Genomic DNA, 12,502 nt, shown 5'->3' with positions numbered 1-12,502 from the left:
AGGGATTAAATTAAAATGACCAAAAAGCTAAGGGAAATGACTTTAATATATGTTTAAGCAGCATTTATGTTCAAGATTTTTTTTTATAAAAAAAAATTGTCCTTTTTTTTTTTTTTTTTTTTTTTTTTTTTTTTTTTTTTTTTTTAATTATTACAATTCTAATAGTTTGTAAAAGTGTTTTTTCTTACATAAAATTTATATATATAAGAACAAGTTTTAATTGAAAAATTGATCAATGGCACAAATTTTTGATTACAAAAATCAGGGAAAGAGCGTAAAATCAGTCTGGAAAAGTGAAGGAATTTTTTTTTCTAAGTGTTAATTGAATGTGAAATGCTAAGTGAATTGATAAAATCACTCAAATTGGATGTTATGAGCAGACCTTTGACAAAAAAATTTTAAAAGCAGCAAGTCTACTGTGTATGAACATTAAAAGCAAGTTGTTTTTAATTAAATCTGACATTTAGATTTTTCCTTATTTTTATTTATTCAGAAATTAAGTTTTGAAATTGGGATTAAGTATTACACAGTGTTAAAAAAAAATTATGTAATTGATAAAAAAAATTTTGTCAAGATTAATAAAAGAGATTTTTTTAAAAAGTGTATTTGATGTTTTCAAAATGACAGCATTTACAAAGTTGACTAGTGTATTTGTAAATGTTTTATAAATTTCATAACAGATTCTTTAGTTTTATGTAAGAATGTTCTTTAATAACATTTTGTCAAGTAAAATGCGAATTCAGATTTAGCGATCATGAAGATTACAATGTTGGCAGATATTTCTAGACATTCTTAAACTAATTTCCTTAAAATTTACTTCTCGTGATCTTTCACAGTGCTCTTTAGTGGTAGTATAAAATAATATCAGTTTTTAATTGAATTTTGAGCTATGCCTATAAATAGTAGTACTTATACATTATGTCAGTGTTCAATTCTATGTCTATTCTATACCTTCAAATAGAAGTACCAATATGCAGGGTATCCGCGCACCTGGAAAGTCATGAAAAATCATGGAAAGTCATGAATTTCAGTATTGAACAAAATTTGTCATGAAAAGTCATGATTTTTGCTGTTTTTTTGAAAAAAATCATGGAAAGTCATGGATTTTGGTATTCCAGTGTTGCAAGTACTGCGCCAATTGTGGAAACCTGGGCCTATATGCTCCAAATTGAAGTAGTAGGCTTAAATTGCGCCCATCTGCGCTAAAAGGGATATTTTCCCCTGGGTATTGCCAAGTCACAATTTTGCGGCAACCAAGCTACTGCCAGGTGGAGGGTTGCTCTGGATTTAGTGGGAAGGATTCTTGCACTCTCATGTACAACTCTGCTTCATTTTACAAGATATTCTCAATTTCAGGTTTCATTTTCCACTCTCTGAAATGGAACCGAAACTTCCCAGGAATTTTCGGGGACCGACTAAACATTGCCAAAGTTTAATAGCAAACGAAAATTTTATTTCTCTTGTTTAATTTTATTGTTATTGATGTGCCATCGTCTTCGTCAATGGCAAGCTTATGGCCTTCTTGCTCTATTCTATTTATAGAATAGTACTCATGATCTTGGAATTAACTTGGGGACCATTCACTAAGTACATATTTTCATGTTGATCCTCAGAGCAGTCAAGAATCAAAAAGCTTCATAACCTCAAAATTTCCATCTCCCTTTTATTCATTTAATTTATTAAAAATAAAAATTGAGTTTCTTAAGTGTAAATTTTTTCTGAGGGACCATCCACTAATTGCATATTGTTTTTAAACATTTATTACTTTTTTTTACTAATATTTTTTTTTATACTTATTGCATTTTATTATAGCTTCAATGCTCATTGAATTTGCATTTAAAAATTATTTTTTTTAATCATTTCATTAATGAAATACTGTACTGGTAACCAATTTTAATTTTTAAAAAATTAGGGGTCATTCACTAATTTACATTTGTAATATAAATTTATTAAAGTTTGCTTAATTCTTTACATATTTTTATAAATTCCGTATGATCAATATTAATCTTGTTAATGTTTTATTGAATATACTATTATAAATAACATTTTTTTAAATTTTAAGAAAAATATACTCAATAACGTTAAATATTAGTTAAATTAATTAGAGTTTTAAATTACCTTTTACAGAATTAAATAAAGTAATTATTAATTTTAAAAATAGTATGAGCCACTCAATATTGAATTTATTTAAATTGCTTTTGCCAAAAGCTCCTTTTTAAGTAATATTTCACCTATATTAAATAAATGTTTATGTTTTTTCCAAACTGAGACACCATTGATTCACTTGCTGTATTATAAAATGGTGTCTCTAGTTTAAGCATTGTTAGGGCGTTTTTTAAAAGAGTTCTGCTTTTCTTAGTTTGACAGGAAAGGACTTAAAATCTTTGGATGTAGAAAACGCAGAAGTTTGGCAAAATTCAAATTTAATAGATGTTGGACTAGATACCACAAATACGATGACATCATTATCTTCTTCAGTAAGAAATTCTATGTATTTAGGTGCCAGGTCTATGGCACATGCAAAAAAGTTATTAAAAGCATTGCCTCTTGAAAATAGGTTACTATACCATCTTAAATTGTTGCATCCTGTGATGAGAATGGAATTCTATTAAGGTAATAAGATATCTGGCAACAGTAACCCCATTCATTATAAAACCTGAAGAGGCATGTTTGTTACTGTTACGTGTAGAACCAGAAGGTTATTCTTGTGACTCAAATGAATATGCACCAATTGATGTGTTTTGGAAAAACTATTTTGTGAAGAAATATAATTTGGGAAATATCAAATATTCTCTTATAACAAAGCTTTTTAAAGCTCTTTTGTGCATACCACATGGGAATGCCGATGTTGAAAGAGGTTTTAGTACTAGAGAGGTTTTAGGTTTGTTCATATGTGTGAATAAAAAGCTACTTGACAATAGGGCAAGTTTAAATTTGCATAGTGTTAATGATTTGAGACAAGTTGTGTCACTGGGGATTTAAATAACTTTAAAGTTGACAAAGATATGATTAAAGGAACTCGTGCAGCATTTAAAAATTATTCTGCTTGATTAGAGGTTGTGAAAAAAGAATGTGAAAACACTGAAACTGAGGAAAGCAGATTGAAAGTTGCTGAAATTGATTTGCTAAAAAAATTGAAGGCTTCTCAAGATCTCTTAGCCACAGCTGAAAAAAAATATTAAAGATGGGTTAAATAATAAAGACATGTCGATTATAGAAAGTGGACAGATCCTCTTATCTGAGGCTAAGTCGAGCATAGCAGAATATTTAACAGAATTGGAAGCTACCAAAAAGAAACTTAATTTGTTTATGCAGGGACCTTTAAAAAGTGAAAAAAATAAGATATGCCATTAATGAACAAAGTTGAAAACTCTTGTTTTAATTCTTTTTATTAAATATGCTCCAAATCTTTGTTTCGCTGCTCCAAAATTGCTTTTGTGTTGCTCGAAAGATGCTCCAAAACCATGTTTTGCCACTTGCACCACTGGTCTCCGAAAAATCTAATTTTTAAAATGGAATCCCCCCCCCCCAATTTCATCCTGTTCCAAACATCTGAATTCCTAACAAAATCATCACTCAGGCATATTTTATTAGAATATAAAATGATTTTATCATGTTCTTTAAAAATTATGGTGTTCTTTCAAAAAATGAAAGAAAAAACATAATTTCTAGATCGAATTATCTTTTAAACTCTTCTGTTATTTAAAAATTCTTATTATTTATTTTATTTAATTTTATCAATTTAAAATTCTAGTTGAGGCAAACCAGTCATTGCAAATTTTTTTTAATTCCTAAATGAGAACAGAAAAATTAGGAGTATTTCTTTCCTTTCAGATGAACAAGAAAAGTATCTTTAGAATATAATTCTACAGAAAAAAAATTATTTGCTTTTGCATTTTTTTCTAGCTATTTTATTGTTTCAATTCTTTCTTTACTCTGTTTTTTAAATTTAAAATCTATAAATATGAAGATGCAGAGTATAGTTTTGGTTATGCCTTTTATTATGTTATTATAATGCTTTTTTAAATGCATTGTTGCGTTTTTGTCGGAGAAAATAGTAACTTCATTAAGTCATGAAAAATTCTTGGAATTAGTCATGGAAAATCATGAAAAGTCATGAATTTGAAAATCTAAAATGTAGCAGATACCCTGAATATGTTTTTGAACTTTTCAGAAAACTATTGTTTTGCCCTGCAACATTAGTAGTAGAGGTGGCCGACATGGTCCTAGTGTTACATCAGCTCATCTTTCTCCATTACAACATATTGGTCAGCCTTTGTATCTCACTACGCAGGCTGATTTATACAGGTGAATCTTAATTTTGTACTTAGAAATACTTGATAGTGCCTTGTTCCAGCATCTTATACCTTTCTCTTATTTTCGCAGAGATTATTGTCGTCCTGCTGTTTATGTCACTTCAAACTTGTCTCATCAAGCATATTTGTCTGGAGCTAGCCAACCTCAAAAGTACGTCTTGACTCCTGGCCAGATATCGTCTGCTTCTTTTTCTACTACATCTTTGCCAGTCCCGCCTCCCGCCCATCATCATCACACTTCCAGCCGCTCTTCTATAGCCGCGGCAGTTCCATACACAGCAGGTCACAGTGCAACCCACCCCCTTCCAGCGCACCTTCAACCATCTTCTAACCCGGCTGCGGCTGTCTTGCCCTCTTCGGCTGTATCCATCGCCCCTTTTTCGAGTGCTCCGGCCCTTGCCCCGCATTTCAGTTACAGCCTCAACCCCTTGAGCCCAGCAAAACCTTCCTATAATCCTTTATATCAAATGTTTCCTGAATGAACAGTACAAATAAGAACTCCTTGTTCAAGATTTTGTACGGATATACTATTTTGAAGGTTACAAGAGCAACGGTCATGACTATCTTAGAGTTTTTAACTTGATGGGAAAAGTGCCAGTTGTGTTATTAAACAGCACAGTAGAATTTATGACCAAATAATGTAGCTAAATTGTGATGTTTGTGACTTATGTTGGTTTGGATTTTCGATGAATCGGGTGTTACTTTTTCCTCATAATATTTTTTAGTGAATCGGGCATAGTGCAGCAAACATATTGTAATATTTAGTTTTAATTCAACATTGTTTGTTCCACTTGTTGTTTATTGATTGACGTGTGGTTTATTAGCTTGCATGAAAACATATGTAAATAACGTGTATATATATATAAATGTGTGTACTTTTAATACCGATCAGTCCTTTGTAAATAGCTATGATTTTGAAGGACTGCAAAACTAGATTTCTTTTATTTTTATAGTGTACAAAAGGAATGTTTTGTGCGGTGTGGAATTTTTACCATTTTGCAATGTCCTTAATTCACCTGTGTGATTTTAATAACTCACTTTTACACACCTTATGGCCATTTTAATGGTCAACTTCTATGGTCATGTTAGTCTACTTATAGATGTGAAAAAGGCTTGGTTTATATGCCTTTAAACTATATGTGCATATTTTGGCTAAATGATTTTTTAGGTGGTTTTCAAGAAAAGTTTTAACTTTCATACGTGTTAATTCATGCTTCATTTGTTATTTACTTATTTTTAGTCAAAATTTCTTTGTTAATATTGTATATGATTTCTGTTGATTCAAAGTTTTAGTGTGGTTTGTGATCGGTTGTGTTATTTCTAACTTAATATTTGTGTTTAAATTTATTTAAATTAATATTCAAAAATTTTCATGTTAAGCTCATTTAAATGTTATATAAAATGTCTTTAATTTTTTTTCTTTGTACTTAACCAATTCTCTATTGAGCGTTTTTATCTTAGCATAGCAACATATGTATTTCAATTTGTGCAGTTTATAAAAAATTGCCCAATTTACTTTAAAATTAATGCTTATTTAAAAAGCAAAAAATAAACGTAGTTTTGTACATTTCATTTTACTATTTTTAAATTAAATCTTTTCTATCTTTCACTAAGTTACTTTTATTTCTTAGAATTAGCTTAAAATTTTCACGTTTGTTTTAATTACGGTTTACTAGGAATTTCGTGCTACATTTAGTGGCCATGTTTAAATAAATTTTTATTAATTAATTGTATCATATTGTATATTAATTATAAGCATTAATATGTATTAACACTGTTTGTCATTTAAAAATTTTATTGTTCTATGTAAATGCATATCATTATCTAATTATGTATTAAAAATTTAAATCTCAGTTATGTCAAATTGAAAACCACATTTCACTACATGTAAATATTCAATTTCTTTTATATCTGTAGCCTTGTATATGTGCTTATACTAGTTTTTTAGGTGCCAACTACGTAGAATGAGATTAAACACCACCATTGAAATTTGTAAAAAGTATACAAATGCGCTCAATTCCAAGTAGATCCACAATGCATTTTCTAATTTTGGAAGGGAATAAAATTATTTTTTTCCTCATTACTTCTGATGTTTAAAATATTTTCACTAAGAGGAGTAATATTTGACTTCTATCAGTTAATATTTATTTTATATCGATTCTTATTTCTTGTAATTTTGTTAATTTCTGTAATATAGCAGTTAATTTAAAACAATAATTTTTTAGTAGTTGATAAACTTAAATTTTTAAAATGACGTTTTTTCCCCCCTTAATTGTATGTTATATCAATGAAATTACATTTCATGTTTTGATGTCAATATTATTAGCTAAACTAAAGTAAAATACAAAATACTGATTTCTAGTTTGTTTTTACTAGTAATTTGGGAAATCCTAAAGGAAAATAAGTATCCTTAGTTTTTCTGATTAGAATTCATAAATATCCTTAGTTTTTCTACTTAAAATTCAAAGTTATCTTTTCTTTTTATTTATTATTTTTTCTTTGAGTAAGATATGTTTAAATTTTCTTAATTTGAAAAAATATTTAATTACTCCTTTTTTATCTCAATTATAAAAGATTTCGATTATAATATTTACTAAAATATAAGTTCATCTCTAATTTCAAAATTTAATTATTGATGTATATTTGTATTTCAAATTTTATCTCAGTTCAATTAAAGTGACGTAACTCAATTTTATTTTTAGATTATTCTTGATTTAACATTGTTATACTTTTTGTTATTGTACAATTTAGTATTGATTTTAATTCTTTTGTGTTATTTTTTAATGTTTAGATTTTATATTATGAAGCTAAATTTGACATAATTCTCTTCTACTTTTCTATCAATGTCAGCGGTTATAATTTACTGGGGATGCCAACTAATATGAATTATTTTTTTATTTTTATAAAGCACCATGTAAAAATAATACTTAAAAGTTAATAATTATTTTCAAAATTTTCACTTCTTAATTGATGATTAATTTTAATTTTAAAATATTCTATTTAAACGCATAATTTAATTTAATAACTCTTCGTTATATTTATTTAAACTTTCATTTTATTTATGCAACAAATTTTATTTTAAAATATTTTTCATGCACAGTGACTTGTTAAGAATTGTGATATGATTCACTTTAGAGTTCTTATATTTAAATTTTTGTACTTCGACTATATAAGTAAAACATGTTTCTAATTTCTTCAAAAATCTTACCTTAAACTAAAATGACTATATATTAACTAATACAATATGATTATATACTAAACTACCATACATAAACTAATGACACTATAAAATAATGTTTTATCAGAAAATAAACTGTTTATTCAGCATATAATAATGTAATTAACTTCATTAAAATACCTAGCCACAGTAATGTTATTAGTTACCAGAAGTAATAAAATTAAGTAGCTAGTTACAGTAAAAAACCCAATATCCAAGGAACCAAATTTTGGAAAATTTTAAAAAATTTTATTGTGATTTTTTTTTTAATTTTGCTATTTCAGTTTTATTTATTTTTCAACTGTTAGTCTTTTATTTATCTTTCTATCTACTATTTATCTTTTCTTTCTATCTACTTTCTATCTCTATCTACTATCTAAAAACAGGCATTCAGGAAGAAAAAAAATTTTCTCTTTCTCTCTATTGTGAGCACTATTTTTAGTAAAAATGAAAAAATTAAAAACCTAGTTTTTCAACCTTAAGTAAGAGCAAAAAGTTACGAATTATTCTTATTTTATGTTTCTCTCCTGCATTTGTTTTTCTTTCAGTTTTGAAAATTTTTTTTAATTTATCTTTAATAATTTTTATCGATAAATGTAAAAGTTGCTTTTTTATTTTATATATTAATTTTTTATAAGCAGCAATTGTGATGATTTAATTTTATTTATTGAGGCACTGTCTTTTTCCCCAAAAAATAATTAACTTATAAAATTAAGATTTTGGCTGCTCGAATATGTGAAATTTTCACATATCCAGAATGTTCGTATTTCCCTGCATTTCAGATAGTTGAGCTTTTACTATATTTTAAAAATGTATTGGTATTGAACAACTAGTTTTGCATTAAAAAATTTTTTTAAATAGTATTGTAAATTTAAAAACCAAAAAAACAAATACATACTCATAGTTTTAAGATTCAAAAATATATTACATTCGTGTACTCCATGTTAACCTAATGAACAAATTTCTATTCAAACAATTTTAGTTCCCAACCTATAACATTAATTGTATTTTGAAACTCTCTTGACTAAATTTAAATATAAGAACTCTAACTCATTTATGTGTAGAAAATAAATTTATTTATTAGTCTTACACATGGAATGACTAATAAATGTTTTTTGTTTTATGAAAAATTGCTTTAAAACTGATTAATTTTATCAGAAGAAGTTGGTATCTCTCTTTGAGTAGATTTGAGCTTTTCGTTTTTTTTTCCTCTATTTTATTTTCATCAAAATTTTAGTTTCTATAAATTGTCTATTCAGCTGGTGTTCAAAATCTCTGTGTATAACATTTTTGTGAGTTAGTGTTTAGATTTTACATATATTAGTGTTTTGTATGGTAATTTTTAGGAAATTTATACAAAGTACATAACTCATTGCTTTTAGTAGTTGGTTGATTTTTGCGATAAATCCAAAATAGTTATGTGCTGTGGAGACTAAATGTGATATATTTGCCCTCCATGTCATGTTGTCTGAAGCATGGAAAAAAAGTTACTCATTCAGAATTTAAAAACACATAGATGTTTTTTATGCAGATTGACGTTAAATGATAGTGCAGTGGTTCTTAACCTGTAAGTTACAGAAGCTTCTTAGAAAGTCATTATCTCTTTTATTACTTTTTTTTTATTTGCCTTAAAATATAATAAAACCGCTTGATGATAACACCACAATTGTGAGTTAAAGAATACGTGTTATTAACCAATCACTTCACAGGATTTTTAATAACACAAATAATACTTCAGCTTTTATTCATATTTAATTAAAGTGGATTAGAGGTAAGACCCTTGCTTGCTATTTACTAGTAAAAAAAAATTTTAAAAGCAGAATATATATTGCACATCTTCAGACATTACTATCAGTTGCAGCAAAAAAATCATAATTCTAGTTCTAATAGTCTATTCTAAACTGAATTATGCTAAGTGCAGAAAATGGGTGCTTGTGGGGAAAATTTTCCATAATTCGGTTGAGAGGAGCCTCCCCCCCCCCCTCAATAAAAAGATTAATGTAGTATAATTAAATTTCCTGAAATCAACTGGAAGAAAAATTGTATCTCAAATTTTTGTTTATTGTAAAAGTTTGAAAGCTTATGTGATGTATTGCGATATGTAAAAAAAATATTAGCTTAATATATGCTTATAAATGAATAAAGGTCGAAAATAAAAAGAAAAATTTCTAAAAATTATTTTTTGTAAATAATTCATAAAGACGATTGCTTCCATCGTCTCAAAAATTCTAACTCTTCTGTTTAGAAGGTTCTGGGCTAGGTGACTTCATAAATTTCTCTTAAATTAATAAATTTGTTCATATTGGAAAGTTAACTAATTGCAGTGCCTGAAAACTTAACAACTTTCTAAAGAGCTTTGGTCGCAAAGCTAATTTGTTTGCTGATTTAGCATTATAATTAAAAAAGTTTTATAATAAATCTGTTCTTAGCTTTTTTATTTAACAACTTTCAAAAGAAACTTGTGGTCTAAAATCCGATTTGATTATTGAACTTGAATAAGAACTAAAAATAATGAGTATGCATTTAGCTTTTTTAAAAACTTTCAAAAGGAGCTTCAATTGCAAAACTGATTTGGTTGTTGGTTTTGAATGGTGGCTAAAAAAAGGTTAAGAACCCCTGTGATAGTGGTTTGTTCTTACTTCTGTGTTGTCTTATTATATATGATCATTATTCCTATACGTAATTGTTTTATATTTACTATTTGTTATTATCGCTATACGTAGATTTTTCGATTATGAATTCATTTTAGATTTGTGTTTCGTGCATTCAGTTATTAGTTATGTGTTTAGAATTTGCAGTAGGGTCCTGATAATCTTAGTTAATCTCTACAAAAACCATTTTAAGTCTAGTATTTCTATTATGAATGTAATTCTGCGCTGTTCATTTCTCTTACGAAATAATTCACGGCCCAATTTTTTGTGATAATACTTTTTGAAGTTAGTAAACTTAGTTAATGTTAATATAGTACACAAAAATAATTTTAAGAGTGCAATTAAACTAAGCTAAACTCAGTATTGTGACAGCCCATAGAAGGCCAAATCCTACTGTGCCCATCTCAGTTTTTTTGTCCTTGGGCTCTGGGGTGCAAGAGCAGATGTTCCGGTTGGGTGGTCAGTCTAACACGGAACCCCCAGTGTTTAGTTCTCAAGCCTGCTTGGTACTCATTTTATCGACCTACTGTAGGGGTGAAAGGCTAAAGAGTGCAATTTCTTAATTCTGATTCCAAATGTTTACCAAGACTTTTAAATATTCCAGCTTTTTGATAAAAGAAATTATTTGTATACTGTTAAACTAATAACTCTTTAAAACTCTTTCAGTCTTAAACTTCACTTTTTGTGCCATCACTTTTCAATTCCATCTTTATTTCATTTCCCTGCATAGCTAATTATCTTATTCTAAACAAATAAGCAGTTATATTGACCCATTCAATATCTTTATTTTATCTTTTTCATTCATAGTAGGATTTGCGTTGATAATACCAATCTCTGTTTTGCCCCCTCTCTACCAAAAAAAATAATCATAACCTTTGAAATAAGGCTGTTTTTTTTTATTCCAACAACTTAAAATAAACTTTAATTAAAGCTAGCTTAATATAAAACTAACTTGCTTCTAAACTCTTTTCTTTCTTTTTTTTAAAAGAAATAATAAATAAGTCATAAGTATCTGTACTTGTAAGCAGCCAATATCAAAACTTTAAATGAAAGGTATTTTCTTCCTATAATACCTGTGGAAATAAGTCAAGCTGGTTTGGAACTGAGCATTTCAAATTTTTTCAAAGAAATTCATTTTATTCTGTAATTTTTCTTGTTATCCCATCAAAAATCTTAGGATTTTGTGTTGTTAGTTGGTGAAAAGAAGCCTCTAGTGAATGACACTTCTTTTCTGAAGGCAAATAATGATAGAGAGCTATCTCTGACATGCATTGTATTTTTTGCTCCTGCTATTCAAATCCTGTAAGAGATGAAAGTAAATACTTGAATGTTTCTTATTCTTGTGAAAAACTAGCATTATCAGGACTTCGCTGTAGCTTATTATTACTCTTGTAATAAATCATACCAACTCAAAAAATGTGTTGGTATAGTGATATTAATGGTGTTAGCTTTACTAGTCTTATAAATATAACCTGTTGTAATGTTTAATGGATTTATATCAAGTAGCTGATAGATTTGTATTTATTGTGCATCACTATTATATTTAGATTTGCCTTTGTGTATTTATCACATTGGTAATGTTGAATGTTGCCTTGGGGGTTTTATACAGCAAGTATAAAGTAGTAGTCAGCAGATGACAAAATGCAATTGATATGTGATTCATATATATATATATTATATATATACATATGCTTATATATATACACTCATTATTATGAAAACTTGGTGGTATGTTATTTCATTATCTGGTATTAGAAATACCAATTTTAGTAACGTTTTTTCTTAGAATTTCCACTTGTATACTTATGCATAATGATATACTTATTAATTGTTAGGCTGTTACTGTTTGGGGCACTTAGCATTTCAAAATATAAATGTTATCTAAATGGTATATTATTTCAAGATAAGGCTTAGTTTGACTAGAAGTATATAATGTTTTATGTCCGACATTAGCACATGTAATTTGTTTCTATATTAGATGATTTATTCTAAATGTTTATCATTATATCTCGTGTGTAAAAAAAAATGAGTTTTCATGTGTATTTCTACCCATTTATACATAGAAAAGTATATGCATCATTTGTGCAATGACAGCACTGAAAGTATCTATAATTTTTTTTTCGACATTATAGTTTACTTTTATGCTTAAACCTATCCTCAGGGTCATGTTACATATTAACTTTAACGTTTAGCACCAAAATTATTTCTTTTAGTGCTATACTTCCTTGCTTAACATATCCTCAGGGTCATGTTGCATAGAAACTTAAATATTCGTCACCAAAAAAGAATAAAATATTTTTTGTTTAATATTTTATTTC

At 27.7% G+C, this 12,502-nt stretch overlaps 1 protein-coding gene across 2 annotated transcripts in view; it reads left to right on the top strand.

Moving 5' to 3' along the window:
- Positions 1-7,895, top strand: part of LOC107456488 (homeodomain-interacting protein kinase 3) — a 58,420-nt gene extending 50,525 nt beyond the window's left edge. For both annotated transcript variants that reach the window (XM_087153154.1, XM_087153153.1), the window contains exons 23-24: positions 4,175-4,308; positions 4,387-7,895. In XM_087153154.1, the coding sequence (XP_087009280.1) occupies positions 4,175-4,308; positions 4,387-4,798 (546 nt within the window). In that variant the 3' untranslated portion in view covers positions 4,799-7,895. The remainder of the gene's footprint in view (positions 1-4,174; positions 4,309-4,386) is intronic.
- The last annotated feature ends 4,607 nt before the right edge of the window (positions 7,896-12,502 follow it).

Source organism: Parasteatoda tepidariorum, chromosome 10, assembly GCF_982258835.1.
Source record: "Parasteatoda tepidariorum strain Cologne lab strain chromosome 10, Ptep-v5.0, whole genome shotgun sequence".
Taxonomy (NCBI): Eukaryota; Metazoa; Arthropoda; class Arachnida; order Araneae; family Theridiidae; genus Parasteatoda; species Parasteatoda tepidariorum.
The sequence above is the reverse complement of the archived record's forward strand: the minus strand, read 5'-3'. Positions and strand labels throughout refer to the sequence as shown.